We start from the raw sequence: 19681 nt of genomic DNA, 5'->3' as shown, positions 1-19681 counted from the left end.
ACAAAAATGCCCCAGTAACAAGTATACTTTGCAAAGTATCTGTTTTAGTTGTTGTTGTTTGTTTGTTTATTTGTTTTGGTGCTGGGTACTTAACCCAGGACCAAATACATGGTATTGACACATTCTCCTCTGAGCTAAACCCCCAGTCCCTCTATTTTTCTTAAGAATAATATTTCAGAGGCTGAGGTGTAGCTCAGTGGTAGAGTGTTTGAATAGCAAATGTAGAGAGGCCCTGGGTTCAATCCCCAGTACTACAATGATGAAGATGATGATAATATAGTAATAATAAAGACTTCATACTTAAATACTAGATACAGATGACACAGTTCGATTTACATTTCCATTGAGAAAATGCTTATTAACTTAGAGTACTCATACCAGTTTACTATAAAGGTGTGTCACCTTGGGCTACAATTTGTTAGAAAATTTTATCTAAGAAATTACAAAATAATCTAGAAAGAACAAATTGAAATTGGTTTAAATATGCCATTACGAAAGTCAAAATACAGTTTAATATTGTAAACTCATATATAAATAAATTCAGGCTTTCAGTAGAAATGAGCTCTCTGGGCTGGGGATGTGGCTCAAGCGGTAGCGCGCTCGCCTGGCATGCGTGCGGCCCGGGTTCAATCCTCAGCACCACATACAAACAAAGATGTTGTGTCCACCAAAAACTAAAAAAATTAACATTAAAATTCTCTCTCTCTCTCTCTAAAAAAAAAAAAGAAAGAAATGAGCTCTCTCACTTCCTCTAAGGCGTTCAAGCCAGTGAACAGTGTCTAACTTTAAAAACTTATTCATTGTGTTCTTTATTTTAAAACTTTTGCTCTTTTTGCTCTATGATTCTGGATTCTAATCCCTCAGAACAAGAGTTCTCAATCTCACCACTACTGACATTTTGAACTAGGCACTTCTTGGTTGTAGGGGCTGTACAACTGAAGGATACCTTGTAGGATGTTGGGCACCATATCTGGTCTCTATTCACTAGAGGACAGTAACACACACACAACACACACACATATCCCATTATGATAAACAAAACTATCTCCAGATATTACCAAAAATGTCCCTTAAGGGGCAAATGTCTGTCCCCCTGTCCCTGTCCATACACACACATTGAGAATCAACAATTTAGAAACAAGTAGGAGATACTATCAATTTCCAGCACTTATTTTCCTGAGGAAAAACTTAAAACTACCAGGTTCTTACCCAAATGCCAGTATGAACATGCACATAGGCAAACATTAACTAAAGCCTTCATGCATCTTTTTTATGAAAGTTTAACTATGCAGGCTGAAATATATCTTAAACTTGCATATAAGAGTTTTACTGAAAATACCTGTTCTAGAAAGAACAATTCTAGAACAATTCTACAGCAATCTCAATGACGTCATATGAATAATTTTACTCTATAAAATACTTGTACTGCAGTTTTTATAAAACACTTTAAACATAATAAAAGCAGGTTGGAAATCCATTTTTAAATGCAATTTTTAAAAACATTACAAAATAAGTCTTCTGGCCTTATTTATTCCCTAAACTTTCACATTACAAAGTGGCAAAGTACTTCTACATTAATTCATGTATGCCTCCTGAACACAACAGAAAAATACTTGGCCAGGTATTTTATTTAACATTTTCCCAAGTTGGGATAATCCAAAACTTTCCCAATATTCTCCATATTTGTTCTCAAGCAACATGTATTATTTTTATGTAATGAGTGATGTTGCCTAACAATAATACACAAATTGATGCTTAAAGAAGTCAAGCAACTTTAAAAATAAAACCATTAGAGGTCATCAAGTTCAACATCAAAGATTTGGGTATGAGTTTCTCTTCCCCTCACAATACTTACTAACATGATACCAAAGTAATTTTAACAGGATAAATTGACAAGGATAAATAATAGGAGAGAAGATTATAAATGAGGAACTTCATAAAATCTTTGGAAGATATAAAGTTAATGTAGAACAGCTATTGCACTCAGAAAATCAATGACAACTTTAAAAGCTGGTGGCTTTTTCTACAAAGAAATGAAGTAAAATTCCAAAAAGCAAAATCACTGTGACAAAATAACTGAGATTTAAAAAAAAAAAAAAAAAAAAAAAGGCCAGGTAAGGTGGCACACACCTGTAATCCCAGCTACTTGGGACTATAGACAGGAAGATCACAAGTACTGAGTCTGACCTGGCAATTTAGCAAGATCCTTTCTCAAATTTTAAAATAAAAGCTGGGGATGTAGCCTTGTGGTTGAGGACCTCTGGGTTCAATCACCAGAACCATCAAAAACAAATAAACACCTTACAATGTGGAAAAGTTTATTTTGGTTCAAGATATTCAGTCACTGTGGATCTGTGGTGAGGAAGATGATCACCATTGGAAGCTCTCACCTTGGGGTACAGAGGAAGAGGAGGCAAGGATGGGAAGGAGCCAGTATACCATTTCTCCTTCAAGGGCACACCTTCAGTGACCTATTTCCTTCAACTAAGCCTCCCAACAGCACCCCAGGCTGGCCAAACCATTATACATGGCCTTTGGTGGACATTTCAGATTCAAATCAATACATCATGTTTAAAAATACAGCACTGCATAAATTTAAGTGATTACAATAATATATGTATTTAAAGAATAGTTTCTAATTATAACCCAGGAAATATCTCCACAAATTATATTAGGAAAAAAAAGAAATTATAAATGCAACAAATTGAGAAGACCCTACCTGCATGGTTTGACACTTTTAATTTAATATTTTTCACAGTTAATATCAAAAGGTTTTCATACAAGATTAAAGTCTGTGTTTTTAAAAAAATTATATTAGCCTAAAATTAAGACTACATACTAAAAAATTATACCTATGCATATCTAGTTCAATTTGCCGACCAGTTTATTTTGGCTGCAGATAAAATATTATGTTCTAGAACCAGAATGACTAAATTCAAATCCTGGCTCTTGCATTCACTAGCTAGGTAGACCACTTAACCTCATTGTATCTCAGATTGTTTACTATCTGTAGAGAGTAACAATAATTGCAACTGATTGCCTATAAAATCAATAAGATATTGAATACAACAAGTTTAGAAAAGTTCCAGGCAAAAAAATAAGCATTTTATTAAAACCAGATATTAGTACCATTCTATAATTTTTTTCATTTTTACTGCTCATATTAGGTTTATATTTTATATTTAAATGAAATAATTTATTCTATACATATTCACTTCCATTTCCCAACTCATTTAGAAGTTTTATATGCAAGATTTTAGCAATTCTGTCTGTATATAACAGATGCTTAGTGATAAAAGCAAAACACAATATTCCATGCTAGAAATACTTGAATGATCAAGGCAAGTCACATATAGCTTCTTTGGGGGTTAGGGGGGACGCATTTACTGGGAACTAAACCTAGGTGCTTTACAACTGAGCTACAGTTCCAGTCTTCCTTCCTTCCTTCCTTCCTTCGTTTATTTGGGATCAGATACTACTGAATTACTAAGCGTCTTGCAAAGTTTCTGAGGCTAGCCTCAAACTTGGGATCTTCCTGCCTTGGCCTTCCAAGTTGATGGAATTAGAGGCACACATCACCATACCTAGCCAAGTATGACTTTTATTTGCCCTAATTTGAAGAACTGTGTCTTCAAATTTTCGGTATTGAGAAAGGAAAAACAAAACAAAACAAAACAAAAAACACCAATTCAATCACAGACAGGACACTATTGTCACTTGCCTTTCATGTGTAACTCCCAGCAACATGGAGAGAAGAAGAATATATAGCTGTGAAATATAATCAAAACCTGAATATAAAGATTTAGCACCAATCCCACCCCCCACCCCCCAACCCCCTCCGACACCAGGTGATTATAAGGTGAATGCCACAGTACACAGTTAGCGCCAAAGTCACAGGTTTATTCAATACAAATGTTTTCCTAGTTAACTTATACAACTGTGTTACTAAAATTATAATATGCATTATTTTAAATATCCATGTTGTTTTTGCATTATCAGCCAATTCTTCAATTAAACAAAACATTTAAGTGCAATTTATAACTACTTGAATCATTTGCATATTTGTGTTTTGGGATATATTTACATATTTCAGAGATTTTTTTTTAAACTAGCCTCCTACAAGACACTTACATTTATTCTCTTATTTACTCAGTCATCCAACAATATTTATCAAGTGCCAAGGACACAGTATTCCAGAAATGAGAAAAAGTCCAGTATGTTCAAATAACTAGTAAAATAAGTTGGGTATAATTGCAATGTAGAACAGGAGGGAAAAGCAGTACAACAGAAAGAGGTGGAGAAGGGAGACAGTGCAGGCTCATCCCGAGAGCAATGGACTGCAGACGGGGGAATGACACACAGCACTGTGTTTCTGCAAGGCAACGCTGTAGGTAATTATGTGTGGAAGCTGGAGGCCAAGGAGAAAGTTACTGCAGAATTTCAGGAAAAAGAACAAGAAAATTAGGCCTAACCTATATGGTCAAAGGACTTGAAGAGAGGCAGACTGACTCAACATGGTTAGGATGCTGAATATACTGGATTTGGAGTTTGGATGAAGGGAGAGAAAAAAAATCTAGGATGCTACTCACATTTCAACCACTGAGCAACCAAGTGAGTAGTGGTTTTATTCACCAAGAAAGGAAATGCAAAAGGAAGAAAAGGTTTGATAAGTTCTGTTGAAGATAGGCTGAGGTATCCAGGACAGTGGTGGAGAACCTTTTTGAGTTTCTCCTGATGCTAACGCAGGCAAAATACTGAAGTAGGTGAAATATTTACCAGGATTGAGGAGTAAAGGGAAGCAGCCTGAAGAGAGCAGAAACATTTAATGTAGAAAATAGGAGATTAGAAAAACAGGAGTAACCATGTTTGTGTTGTGGCCAGATAAAAACATGAATTTACAGAGTCAATCTATGACACTATGTATGACTTAATTTTTTCAGCTGTTTTGAGCAATCCTCCCTCATAAACCTAATTATTAAGGATTAGGGACTTAGTAAAATGTTGAATACAGATAAGCACAATAATTACTGACCTCAAATAACAAAAGAAAGACAGAAGATAAGAACTATGGATTCTGAGCTAGACAAGAAAGAAAGTGGAGGCAGCAGACAGGAAAAATAAGGGCACAGTCCTACCTAAATAGGTTCTAAGAAACAGGATTATGGTAATAGTAGAGAAAGAGGGATGAAGGGGAAAAGTAGAGTGTAGTGAGACCTAGATATCTAAATTTAGGAACAGGGATAGAGAGGTACTCCCAGGAGATAAGACCATGACAGTACAGAATGAAAATGTCCTAAGAGGTGAGAAAAATCAACAAACTGAAAGGATGTGATGGTAAATAAGGTAGATCACTCACAAGCACTCTTAAATAACCCAAGATAGTAACAGGCCTTAGCCTGGCAAATCTACAAAAGACTGAGAATCAGATGTTGACATCCATGATCAGGAGTAAACAGAGGAAGTGAGAAATACATACACCATCCTAATACTAGGTTCCATTGAAAACTTCTCCCACAGTCATCAAAAGCTCAAACATACTAATTACACTTGAAAATCTCTTAAAGGAGCCAGATGCAATGGCACCTACCTGTAATCCCAGCAACTTGGGAGGCTAAGGCGGAAGGATCACAAGTTAGAGGCCTTAGCAATTTAGCAAGACCCTAGTTCAAACTAAAAACTAAAAAGGACTGGGGATGGGCTGTGGCTATGGCTCAGTGGTAGCATGCTTACCATGTGTGAGGCACTGGGGTCCATCCTCAGCACCACATAAAAATAAATAAGTAAAATAAAAGTATTGTGTCCATCTACAAGCAAAAAAATAAATTCAAAAAACAAAAAAGGACTGGGATGTAACTCAGTAGCAAAGTAGCCCTGGGTTCAATTCCTAGGACTACTTACATAAAGCTGAAAATGTTATTATTTTTTATAAAAATTTTCTCAATGAACAAATTTACTCCTCTACTCAGATTATTCTATTTACTGTAGATGTGGAGAGAAGCAGCCATCTCTAATCACCTGAAACTCACCGCCAACAAAATACAATCTCAAATAACACCTATTTGAAGTTTACAATCATAATAGAAAAGCACTGGCATATAAAATAATCCCTTAAGGCTAATACATCCAATATTCATTACATAAGCTTTTAAAGCAATTTATTGCTAAGTCAGTGCCATTAGCAGATGGTAGTGAAACAAGTTAACATATAAAAATTGAACCAATGACCAGGAATAGTGGTGCACACCTATAATCCCAGAGACTCAGCAGGCTGTCAGGAGGATCCCAAGTTCAAGGCCAGCCTCATCAACTTAGTAAGGCCCTAAGCAATTTAGACCCTTTCTCAAAACAAAACCAAAAAAAAAAAAAAAAAAATTAAAAAAGGCTGGGGATGTGACTCAGTGTTAAGTGCACCTAGATTTAATGTCCAGTATAAAAAAAAAATTAAACCAATGATGTAAAATATGCGACTCACAAATAAGATGAAACTATGAACCTTTTCCAAAGTATAATTTATCATGATCAACAAAACAACAAGGAACTGTCTTATGCCTACTCTGCCAAGCACTCTGCTAAGCTCTTCTGTCCTGCAATACCCTGTACACTAATTTTGAAGGCTCAACGGTATTTAAAAAGGTCCAGTAAGATCTCATCAACAGAATTAAGCTCTCTAGCAATCTCAGATATCAGAAAGCCTAGACTCAGAAGGCAGTCTGAGGAAGTAAATACTGTGTCCAGAGGGTATGTAGGGGAGCTAATAGATAACCCTTCTCCCATCCTCGCTTAATAACTATATGGTTTGACTTATCTGTAACAAATCTATAGCAGATACATTCAATGAAGAGAAAAATAGTTAAAACAGATAAATTATAAAACAGTCTAAAGTTAGTTATAATATGTTGTATTTTCAAAAGGAAAGACATCACATTTTAAATATTTTAAAGGAAAATATATTATGCTTTAGGCTTGTAAACTATTTATCAAATTGTAATGATATTCTTTAACATCTGATGCTTAAAGGCAGAGTAAGTTCAGTGGTAGAATACTTTGCCTAGTATGAGCAAAGCCCTGGGTTCAATTCCTAGTACCACAAAAAAAAAAGAAAGAAAGAAATGCTTAAAGCAATAAACCAATTTCTAATTCATGCTCACAGCTTTCCAAAGAATATTCTAACACCAAGGTTTAAAAATAGTCAGGACTTTCTATTCCGTATTTCCTCAATCTGTACACTAATTCCTTTAGAATGTTGCTTAATGTCCTTTAGAATGTAAGAGCACAGGATGATTATTAATATCAATTTCCAAGAGAGACATACAGCATTTGATACACATTATTTTCCCTGATCACTGGAAAAAATATAAAGAGATTAAGTAAAATAATTCTCAATGTACAGATGAGAAAAGTGAGGTTAAAGATGTCAGCAGCGCAAGGCCACCTGGTGGCAGAGTGGAGGTAAGGAACTCAGGTGTCTTTGAAACTTAACATGGGCTTTTACATCTAAGCTGTGCTACCTCCGGATTTTACCCTGCTTTGAAAATAAGGGTTTGGGTTTGTGTGGTTATTGACTCTCCCATTACTAACCAAAAATGACTTAACAAAATAAAATGAAAGACCAAATGAAGGCCAATTTTTAGTTTGAATGAATCCATTATTGCTTTGCTAACAAAAGAAAGACCAATTTGCCCGGAAACAAAAACTCATAACAGAAATTTATCCTGAGGACGCTGCTAATGGCAGTGTAAAAATGGATAAGGAAGCTCCTTGTGGACAAGTTATAAGGTCATTTGGGAACTATTATCCACAGCACAAAAATAAGTACTCAATATTATTGAACAGAGCCTATTAGACAGTGCATTTGGCTAGTTCTAGCACCTGTACAAACACACATGGACAGGGAAATTAGGGAGCAGACTCCAAGAAGAATAAGGGCCCACAAACCTAAAATCACATGACTTAAACGCATGAGAAAAAAGAAAGTTCCATTATATAATAATTCTAAATAATACTATAGCACAATTTCAATATAGTAGCTGATAACTGATCTGAGATTTCAAATCCCTCTTTTTGTCATTATAATTATGTACATTAAAAGTCACTGCTAGGGCTAGGGTTGTGGTTCAGAATGGGATGCTTGTCTAGCACATATGGGACACTAAATTCCATCCTCAGCACCATAAATAAATAAATAAATAAATAAATGTTTAAAAGTCATTGTTAAATGGATTCTACTGCCATGTATAACTAGAAGAAAAATAAGAAGTCACTGCTTCACATAAAGCAAAAGTTATATAAGGATTTATACAGAAATAGTTTTCCAACAACCTAATTAAATGTATCTAAAAACTTACAAATATATTTCATAAAATTTTCATTTTATTGGTACTTAACACTCACTTGCCTAAAATCTTGGTTTAAAAAATTTATATATATATATATTAGCTGGAGCATAATCCCAAGGTCTTGGGAGACTAAGGCAGAAAGATCACAAGTTTGAGGCCAGTTTCAGCAACTGAACAAGGCCCTAAGCAACTTAATGAGACCTTGTTCAAAATTAAATATAGAAAAGGGCTGGGATATATCTCAGTGGTAAAGTGCCCCTGGGTTCAATTCTGAGTACGACCCCCCCAAAAAAAGTTAAACACTCTTACACTAGGGACTAGGGATATAGCTCACTGGTAGAATGCTTGCATAACATGCTTGAGGCTCTGGGTTCAACCCTCAGCACAGCACCAAAAAAATAAATAAAAGAAAACTTATTTGGAATCGATCCAAATTGCAAATTCACTATTTACTCAATATTCCCAGCTCAATGGAATGAAGGCAATGAAGATTTTCTTCTACAAGCAGCTGTATCAAGTAAAGTAAGATATTTTTCTCAATGATTAAAATTAAAATTAAACCTTTAACTTATTTTTAGTTGATTAAACAATTAATGAGTCTATGATACCATCCTAACATTCATTCACTGAACAAGTATTATTTTTTCCTGAGAATCAAGCAATGACCCAAAAAAGTTTTATCACCAGTCCTGAGGGAATCTGCAGGCAAGACAGGAAATTTTCACTCAGCTATTAAATGTAATATTAGCAACTTAATTCACAAAATTTACAGTATTAAACACTTTTAAATATAGAGAGAAACACCTATAGTAAGCTTCGAATTAACTGAGGCAAACAGAGCTTTCTAGTATCATACTAGTAAAATTATCTAATATGGTTAAATATTTGATACTGACAAATAGGGATCTTTGATTAGTCTACACTAAGGAGAAATGGAAGGCCAGGGGACAACAGTGGTTTGGCACTGACCGTAAGTTCAAGGCCTGGAAATTTTCAGAAAATGCCTCTGTTGGTGCATTCACATTTGTAATGTAGGGATGATAATTGTCTAACTGAGATACCTAATAAAATGCATGGCTCAGAGCTGGCTTTCTCTAAAAAGTTAGTTACCTGTTCTCCACTGTCTTATACTGCAGCAAAGAACAAAACCATAAATCCTAGATTAAGTTCTGCATCAATATGAGAAATATGACATTCCTCCCGCCTAGTATGGAATGAGAAGAGGAGTGTGATAGGGTTAACTATTTCATCAAAGAAGCTGTAAATGCAGGACACAGTGAACCACAATCATAATCCCAACTATTCAGGAGTCTGAGGCAGGAGAATCAGTAGTTCTAGACCTATCTGGGTAATATAGCAAGACCTGATCTCAAAAAAAAAAAAAAAGTGGGGGGAAATCATCTAATATTTCCCCCAAATATTGGCTTCTAAAAATTGGCTAAATAGAAACTATATCTAGGGCTTATTTCTAACATCTTTGAAGTGATGGACATTACACATGGTACCTACATAACATCATAAAGAATGTATGACTTCAATGATGTCCTCCCACAGTACTACTCAGGGGTACAACCATTCCCATGAACTCAACTCCAGTGGTACCCTTGGTGCAAAAACAGGACAACCACGTGAATGGTGCCCCGTAAAAATGGGCCATAGTAATTTCAGCCAATGTAATAATATGGGTACATTCATGATCAAAAAGAAGTACAAAGACCACAAAGGAAAACTCTAGGTTGAAAAAAGTCTAAGAATAACCAAGCAACTATTTCCTTATACTGAGGGACCACATTTGTAACAACACCACCCCAGTCTCTTCCCACACCCTGCCTTCCCTTTATATGTCACTAATCTAAACAAACCCCTGGATAGGAAAGTGTTGAAAGTGAGGAGGATCAGGACATCAGTAACATACAAACTCAACATTTCCAAGGGACTCGTGCATTCACTATATAATTTAGTTAGACAAATAGCATGTGATTTTACTAACAGGTATGTATTAACAACCTTAGTATTTATGGGATAACTTGGATAACATGAAAAATTAGGTAGATAATATACATTAGAACATACTAACAGTCATCCATATATCTTTTTGTGGAGTAGTTAGTATGCCAACCCACAGCATAAAACAATGTAAGAAATTATCCTATTTTACTTAATAGCTAATGTTTTCATGGCTCAAAACTGAAAATAGTGTACAATAAAGCTTTGCTCCCACTCTTGTCTCAATCCCTACTCTCATGAACCCTTTATGGCAACATTTTAGTTTCCTATTATCTCCCTAATGTATTGACACAAATACTAAAAAACACAAATACATACTTATGTTCCCATTAGAGAAAAAAAGTGTATAATACAAACTCACATCTTGCTTTTTTTGTTGTTGTTGTTATCAGTTCAGCATCCTCCATAACAGTACATCCTCATTCTTCATGAGCTATAGTATCACACAATGTGAATAGACCATACTCATTCAACCAGTGCTCTATCAGGTTGCTCCCAAAGCACCTTAAGTGATAAATTTTTCAAATCTATACTGTAACAAAATGAGTTCTAATTATACAGAAAAAATTGAATCTTCAAATAGATTTAGTCAGTATCACAGGAGTTGCTTTCTTAGACCCCTAACAATACAACATATTAATGACCTACTGCTTTACATATTTTCTAAGAACCACCCAGAAATACTAACTCATATGGCTGCATTCTCTTTTCAAAGTTAATCAATATGTTATATTCATTATAGGATTTCTCGGAACCTTTAATATACTATTATACATTGTGAAATACCCCACATTTATTTGACTACAAAACAGTTTTTTAGCAGAATCACCTATAGATCTAGTTAGTATTCTGTAAAACAAACTAATGAAATGTGAGGTCAATGAATCACTAGTGACAACTATTTCAGTAAAATATAAAACTATAAACTTTTAAATAAGACATGAAGCCAAACTGAGTTAGTCTTTAGAATACATTCTTTAAATCAGGTGGTGGCATGCTCATAATCCCAGCAACTCAAGGGCTAAGGCAGGAGAATCACAAGTTGGAGGCAATTCTCAGCAATTCAGCATGACCCTAAGCAACTTAATGAGACCATGTCTCAAATTTAAAAATATAAAGTAGCTGGGTGCAGTAGCACACACCTGTATTCCCAGCAGCTTGGGACACTGAGGCAGGAGTATTGCAAGTTCAAAGCCACCCTCAGCAACTCAGTGAGGCCCTCAGCAACTTAGCAAGACCCTGTCTCTAACTAATATATAAAAAGGGGTGGGGATGTGGTTAAGTGCCCCTGGGATAAAATCCACAGAACAAAAAAAGAAAATTACATTCTTTAGCTGTTTTTTTAGATTATAAACCTCTTCAAACTGAATGTAAAGCTATTTGGCCCTCTTGCAGAAAGAATGCACACAAGCAGAAAATTTTCAGTTTCTGGGGATTCATGGACCCTTGAGGCCCATCCACAGAATTCAAGGTCATCTATTTTTTAAAAGGAATTTTAACTAGACAGTGCCATATTATCTATGGCACCATTAATACTCCAAATACAAGGATACAACCCAGAGCACTTCTCATGCAAAGTTAATGAAAAAAACAGAATTCATTATAAGATTTACTGTGGTACAAAGCAAAGCATACTCACAAGGATCATATTTAACAATCATCAAGGAAAAAAAAATCTATAAGAACTGTTACAAGGAATTGTAGTCTAATTTTTACAAGATACCTCATATTTCAAATAAATTAAGATTTTTACAAGCTGAAAAAAATTGTCTTTTAATTCATTCTAGACAATATGAAAATAAGGATTTTTTTTTCTTTTTTTGACTCAGGACCTCACCATGTTGCACAGGCTGGCCCTGAATGCCTGAGCTCAAGCAGTCCTCCTGCCTCAGCTTGCCTAGTAGCTGGGCACCATTCTCACCACCATGCCCAACTTCAAAAAAATTTTTTGGAGCGCAATATATTCCATATTCAACAACAGCAGCTACTAAAAAATAATCTTGTGCACACCTGTGATCCCAGCGACTTGGGAGGCTAAGACAGGAGGACTGCAAGTTCAAGGCCAACCTCAGCAACTTAGGGAGACCCTATCTCAAAATAAAAAGGATTGGGGTATGTAGCTCAGTGGGGAAGGGCTCCTGGGTTAGAGCCTCAGTAACCACCTACCCCCTAAAAAATATTGCTACAAATTTTAATGTGGCAGCCCTGCATGTTGGTGTACTACTTAATCCTGTTACTAGGGAGGATACAGCAGGAGGTCACAAGTTCAAGGCTAGCCTTAGCAACTTAGCAAGACCCTTCTCAAAATAAAACAAAAAGGGCTGGAGATGTAACTCAATGCTTGCCTAGCATGTGCAAGGATCTCAGTTCAATCCCCAGCACTGTAAAATAAAATTAAAAATTTTCAATCCCCAGCACAGAACAACAAAATTGAATTGAAGGTGGCAATATGAATGCCCAGACGCAATAAGGAAAAAAACAAAAAACAAAAAACTGGGAGTTTCAAATGTAAATCAAAGAAATCCCAGGCATGATTACAACTCACATCTGGTCTTGACAGTAGTAAAAGAGGAAGGTCAGTGAGAGCTGAAACTCAACCCAGGCTCCTCTCATCAAGCTTCATGCTACCTTGCAGTGCCTAAAGAAGGCATCCATAGAATTCATACTCTCCAATTCACCTCTCCTTTTCTGCACTTCCTGACACAACTTTCTCCCTCCACCTAACCAAGCTCCACCCACTCATAGCAAATATGGTGGGTTGAGACAGGGTCTCACTGATTTTACAATGCTCTCAAATTGTAAAAACTCAAGCAGGAGGATCTCAAGTTCTAGGCCAGACTGGGCAATTCAGTGAGACCCTGTCTCAAAATTAAATTTAAAATATGCATGATAGAATACAAACCTTGCCGGACATGATAACACATACCTGTAATCCCAGCAATTTAGGAGTTTGAGGCAGGAGGATTAAAAGTTCAAGTCCAGCCTAAGCAATTTAGCCAAACTTTGTCACAAAATAAAAGGTTAACAATAACAACAATAAAAAAGGCTGGGTATGTGGCTCAGTGGTAGAGCACCTATGGGTTCAATCCTCAATACAAAAAAAAAAAAAAACCACGCAAATATGTATCATAACCACATCATTTTCCTACTCTCAAGTACTGAAGAAAGTACTTGGCCACTCTCATAGCAGTCATTTGAAGATATGTAGTCCATGGAAGAAAAGAATCATTAATTCAGTCAATATGGCTCTGTCCTCGTCAGCTAACCCTCTGCCTTCCAAAAGAATGTTAAAGGCAACACTACTAGACCTGTAACACAATGTCAACCATAGGCTTCTTGGTGGTTTACCACATGCATAATTACAAGTAATCCTCAATGTTCTCAAATTGTAAAAACTCAATAAAATGTGCAAAAAAAAAAAAAAGGAGGCAAATCTCAATGTAAACTAGAACGTTGGAATGACTTTATTATCATACATGCTCATCGCAAAACTGAAAATAGTGCATGAACAAAAAAAATAGGAACTGCTGAAGCAACCATAATCACCAAGAGGAAACTACAATATAAGTCAAAATGATGCTTGACACGGTGGCGCATGCCTGTAATCCCAGTGGGTTGGGAGGCTGAGGCAGCTGGATCCCAAGTTCAAAGCCAGCCTCAGCAACTCAGGGAGGCCCTAAGCAACTTAGCTAGCCTCTGGCTCAAAATAAAATGTATAAAGGACTGGGGATGTGGCTCAGTGGTTAAGCATCTCTGGGTTCAATCCCCAATACCAAAAAAAAAAAAAATCATAATCAAAATGACATTGATCCATAACTAACCTGTAACATTCACCTCATGAAACACCTGAATGCTCCTTTATAAAAATGACCCATTTTGTCAGCTGCAGATCTGATCTACTTTAAGATATTTGTGGTAAGACACAATAAGAAAGGGGAGGGAAAGAGGAAGAAAAACAACCCTTTACCGGATGTTGACAAGTGTAACTACCAAGGTTTTAGAATATATTGGTTAGCACACCACATACCACTAAAATAATATACCAGTTTCCTCCAGTGCCAGGTTATTTTGGCTTTCAATTTTAACCTACTCAACTAACAGGAGTTTAGTGTAACAAAACTAAAATATACCCTAAGCTCTCTTGAAAGAAAACCTGTCTAATTCCCAGTTCCAATTACCTGAAAAAACAATTCTTCAATCCAACTTAACTGTTCTGCAGTTTCATTTGGAGAGATGATAGATTTGTTGTCTCTCCCTTTCCTACAACTCCATGAACTGTGGCCCAAAGGTACCAAGAATAATGCAAAAAGGTAATAATGATAATGGTTATGCCTGGGGTGCCATGTCTCTAGAGCTATCAACCAGTATCCCAAAGAAAATGCTTACTTGCAGGTACACATAAACCTTTCATTTTAGCCATCACCAATAAATCCAAACTGAGTTAATATCTTTCATCTATTCTAATGACTTTAAGTATTTCTAATAAACTCAAGAAATGTTTTAGCTGGTACTTATAAATGACATGTAAATGCTATCACTGTGTTCACTCCAAATGCCAAAATAAATTCATTGAAGGCAGGACCTTTCCTATCTTGTTTATTTCCCTGTCATCTGGCACCCATGAGATACTTAATATCCACAAAATGAAAGAAATAACAACAAATTCCATGGTACAGTCCCAAAATTTCAGTGGTAACAGAATTACATTAAATCATGTACACCTTAAAAGAAAGATTATTTGCTAAAACTTAGCAATCTTTTAAATAGTAATCTATTATAACAGAATTTAACCTGTACTAGAAAATAAGACTGTCATCAATTGTGACAGCTACAATGATGAGTTTTCTACCAAAGCAAACAAAACTTGCATGTTTGTAAGATAAATGCCTTTCTTCCTCATTGCCATGAGTGAAACCAAAGAATGCAGAAGAAACCTTAGAGCCTAAATTATGGAACAGATGGGCTCCACTTTGAGTAATATAAACTGCCATCAATTTATTCAAATTATTCACATAATTTCAAAGATGGCTTTTTATTAATATAAATTTATTCCTATTTTTTAGCCATACTAAGCAGTCTATGAGTTAAGTTATGACTGACAAATATCACAATCTCACTGATGACTTTCATTTACCAGGAAAAAATGAGCAAGGAAAGATTAAAGTTGTGTTTTTGTTTTGTTTGTTTGTTGGTACTGGGGATAGAAACCAGGAGCACTTTATCATTGAGCTACTTAACCAGTCCTTTTTAATAAGGAGCCAGGATCTTGCTAAATTGCCAAGGATGTCCTTGAACTTGGGATCCTCCTGCCTCAGCCTTTCTAGTTGCTTGGATTACTGATTGTGTGCCAGCATACCAATATTCCTCTCCAGTTTTCAAATCATACTATTTCTTGTTCCTCTGTTCCATTTTTAGACTGATAGCTTGCTATATTTGAGTTCCATTATTGATTTGTATAGATCACTATAGCCAAGTCTTACTTTCCACAAGATTTAAGAGGTACATCTTCCAACTCTCCTCCCTGCCACAACATCAACAGCTATCGAGAATTCCTTTGCCATTTGCTGCATATACAAACCACACATACACACACACACCTCCCTTGAATATAACTTCTATGAGAGAGAAGAAGCTGGTTCTGTTTTGTTGGACACTACAGAATAGGTCCTAAATAACTGGTTTACATTGAATGAATGAATGATTTGGAGGGCAAGGGTCTTACATGGCGCTTTTGCTAAGCAGGTAATATGTGAGAACACATGAATTTCTGTCCAGCTTTATAAAAACTCAGATGCAAATAATAAAGCTAAGAACATGCAACAGTGTATTTGATACACACCTTTAGAAAAGGTGCTATACAACAGTTTATTCAAAGACTACAGAAAGCATTACAGAAAATTCCATAGGAGCTTCCACTTTTCCATTACTATCAATGAGAAGGATCTTCCCAACAACCACTGCTACATGACTTCCCTGTCTGGAAACAGTTTTCCGCTACATTTAGAAATATGAACATTCTGAAATACCGAATGACTCCTTCCCCAGGCCTTGACAATAATCTTAAAATTAAAGGAGGGAGGAGACAGGTTTAAGGAAAACTCAAATAAAAACACGTGAAAAGTGATTTTCCTGTTAGTTGTGAAAGACTGGAAAATTTTTCCTGCAACTTTCTCTCCTTGGCTGGTCAATGTAATTGGAAGCAGGAAAATTTCTAACATGTCCTTTGAGTCACCAACTAGGAAGAGAAGAGAATAAGAACCGTGGGGGCACATGTGCTCCACTTAAAAGCAGGAAGTGAGTCTGTTTCTTGAGGATGGTCCACTCGTCCATCATCCCAATGAGAGGTATAACCTTTTGGAAATTTGCCCCCACTCCCCTCTAACCCTAAATTCAAAGCCAGCCTCACTGGGACACGCGATTTTCCCAGGCTCATGAAGCGGAGCAGCACAAGCGGCTCGGAACACTGTCACCCTTCTCTTTCTACTTGGCCTGCGACAGGAGGATACTCCTCCAATTCTTGCCAGAAGAGGAGGAGGCAGACCTGGCAGTCAACAGGGAAAAGAAGCCTTGGCCGCGAAGGAAGACGACTTGTCCACGCGGCCAGAGAACTCACCGAACAAAGCACACCATGGACCGGGTGGGGAAGCTCAGAAAAAGGAGGAAAGATTCACACCAGTTCTTCCCACTGCCTGGGACAAGAGACAGGTGAAGTCGGGGTCCTCCTTAGGAAAAGATGGGTTTTCCAGGGGCTAATCTGAACTCCAGCGCCAAAGCAACCTGAACCGCGACCCCAGCTAGAGAGAACACCGGAAAATAGGAGATGAGCGTGCGGAGAGAAAGGATGGAGTGGCCGCGGTCACTGCGGGCCCCGCGGGTGGCTGGGTCTCGCTGGAACCGGGCGTCGGATGCCCTTAGCGAGGATGCCGGTGGCGCGCAGCCCGCCGCCCCGACTGGGCCTCCCAGGCGCCGCCGCCCGCCCCCTCGCACCCGCGCCCCGGGCGGCCACACAAAGGGGATGGCGAGGCGCGCCAGCCGCCGGGAGTCGGAGGGGGCCCGGGACCAAGTGGCCGTACCGCGACGCTTGCCGCACCCCCGCCTTTGTCTGCCTCGCTCAGCACCCTGCCCCCGCCGGGGAGCCCCGCCGCCCGCGGCGCCCTCACCCTGCTGGTTACCCGGGTGAGTAGCGGTCTCATCTGTTCGCCGGCCCCATCCGCCTCCATGGCCGGCCCGCCAGCCCGCGGCGGCCGCTACAGTGCTGCCCCGCGCGCTCCGCCAGCCGCAGCCGCTGCCGAATCCCCGGCGCGCGAGAGGGAACGAACGTGCGTCCGAGCGCGAGGCGCGCTCCGGGAGAGCCGGGCGCTGGGCTAGGAAGCCGCAAGGCGCGTGTATCCGCGCGGCGGCCGCGGGGTGGCTAGCGCAGGGGAGTGAGGCCACGGCGCGGAACGTGGAGCTAGAACTGAGCGAGCGCAGCACGGAGCGAGGAGGAGGAGGAGGAGGTAGCGCGTAGGGCTGGGGGCGGGGCCGGAGGCCGTGACGCGATCGGCGCCCGGGACGCCCCGGCACGCCCCCGCGCGGCACGCCCCCTGCCAGTTTGGCACAGCCAGCCTGCTCTGCGCGCCCGCGGGCCCCGCCGGGAGGCCACCCGGAGGTGGGGCGGGGGTGAGACAGATGGACATTTGTCTTAGCCAATCGGAGGCTCGCAGGGATCCGCACCCCCCCAACCCCCCACACACACACACCGCCCCCCCAGGCCCCGCCCCTCTTTGTAAAAACTTAATTGACCGAGGCCTAGAGTCTAACTAGTTTTTCGGGTCGGAAGCTCCCCTGACATTCGGAAGTCGGGTGGGGGTCACTACCTCCCCTGGTTCTGACCACATGTTTTACAGGAAGGCGGAAAGTGGAGCCCCCTCCCCTTCCCTTTCAAGGAACTTGTGGGTCTTCACGACTCCTGCAAATTTTTTTTTTCTGTCTGTACTGTAGGCATAAACTCCAACTTCTGTGTCTGTGAAGGAAGGGTACACTTAGCCAGGTATCTTCATGTGTTTTCCCTGCTCAAGTGCAACACTACAGCTCCCGCACTCTTGAGTCCTCCCCATAGGGCACCTCTCAAGTTACCCATATCTATACTTGGAGATGATCAAGGAAAACTTTCACACAGCATCATTGAAGAATTAAGTGACTGTCTATCATGAATGTGCTTGCCACATAGCATGCTTATTATTGTCATTGTTAACAGGGTTCTCTTCTTTTTTAGTTAAATAAAGATAATAAAAGTTTTAGTTGAGAAGAGCTGAATCCAGTTACGGAAGGAAACAAATATGCATACCAGAGGATCTGGACCTCACATCATGTCCATCTCTAACAAGATAATTAGTAAAGCCCTTTGTCATCAATAATTAACTAAGTTTATTGGATGGCCCATTGCTGGTTTGGGTCCTAAATCTCTTTTGTTCTAAATTTCCCAGAGACTTACAGTTAGGCTGTCATATATTGTTCACTAACTATACAAAAAGTAGTTATGCTTCTGTTAGTACTAGCTACCATTTAAAGGCATATTTAAAAGCCTACAATTAGGGACTGTGACATTTTGCAAGCATGTTTCATCTCTAATCCTCACAATACCACAAAATATGTTTGCTCTGGTTTGAATGTGTCTCCAGAAAGCATATTTGGAAACTTAATCCCAAATGCAACCATGTTGAGAGGTGGAGCCTAAGAAAAGGTGTTTAGCTCACAAGGGCTCCAACTTCAAGGGTGGATTAGTGATGATTATAAAAGGGCTTGAGGCTGCAAATTCTGTTTCTCTCTCATACATGCTCTTCTGCCCTTCTGCTTTCAGAAACGAGAAGCCACAGGAAGAAGACTCTCACCAGATATAGCCCTACGACCTTAAACATCCCAGCCTCTAGAAATGTGAAAGAATAAATTTCTTTATAAATTACCCAGTCTGTGTTATTATGTAATACCAACACAAAATGGACTAAGACGAAGTTGCATCCCCATTTTACTGACAAAGAAGCTAATGCTCACAGAAATAACAGGTTTTAGTTTCTATCAAGTAGAACTTTCTATCATACCATTTTAATGCCTTGCTAAATAAAGTGGAACAGCTGGACATGATGTCACATGCCTGTAATCCCAGCAGCTCAGGAGATTGAGGCAGGAGGATTGTGAGTTCAAAACCAGCCTCAGCAATTTAGCAAGGCCCTAAACATCTCAGGAAGATCCTCTAAGTAAAATATTTAAAAAGGAGCTGGGGATGTGGCTCAGTGGTTTAGTGCCCCTGAGTTCAATCCCCCGTAATAAAGGAAGGAAGGAAGGAAGGTGAACAACCTTAA

General features: G+C 38.7%; 2 protein-coding genes across 14 annotated transcripts in view; one reads left to right on the top strand and one right to left on the bottom strand.

Annotated features, from left to right (window-relative positions):
* Positions 1-17832, bottom strand: part of Slc4a7 (solute carrier family 4 member 7) — a 94883-nt gene extending 77051 nt beyond the window's left edge. For 4 of the 12 annotated variants that reach the window (XM_040289882.2, XM_040289884.2, XM_040289883.2 and 1 more), the window contains exon 1: positions 17504-17827. In XM_040289882.2, the coding sequence (XP_040145816.1) occupies positions 17504-17563 (60 nt within the window). In that variant the 5' untranslated portion in view covers positions 17564-17827. Of the gene's footprint in view, positions 1-17503 lie in introns of all 12 variants that reach the window. The other 8 variants (XM_040289889.2, XM_078038257.1, XM_040289886.2 and 5 more) reach the window with 6 other exon arrangements.
* LOC120891430 (uncharacterized) lies at positions 16492-19284 on the top strand. 2 transcript variants are annotated; one of them, XM_078038260.1, is made up of 3 exons: positions 16492-16687; positions 16771-17519; positions 19183-19284. In XM_078038260.1, the coding sequence occupies exons 2-3, from the start codon at positions 17164-17166 to the stop codon at positions 19220-19222; spliced, it is 396 nt and encodes a 131-aa protein (XP_077894386.1). In that variant the 5' UTR covers positions 16492-16687; positions 16771-17163; the 3' UTR covers positions 19223-19284. The 2 variants fall into 2 exon arrangements, with proteins under 2 accessions (XP_077894386.1, XP_040145824.1); XM_040289890.2 differs by having other exon boundaries at positions 16492-17519.
* The last annotated feature ends 397 nt before the right edge of the window (positions 19285-19681 follow it).

The sequence above is a fragment of the Ictidomys tridecemlineatus genome, chromosome 2 (assembly GCF_052094955.1).
Source record: "Ictidomys tridecemlineatus isolate mIctTri1 chromosome 2, mIctTri1.hap1, whole genome shotgun sequence".
Taxonomy (NCBI): domain Eukaryota; kingdom Metazoa; phylum Chordata; class Mammalia; order Rodentia; family Sciuridae; genus Ictidomys; species Ictidomys tridecemlineatus.
Note: the sequence above shows the minus strand (reverse complement) of the source record. Positions and strands in the feature narration are given on the sequence as shown.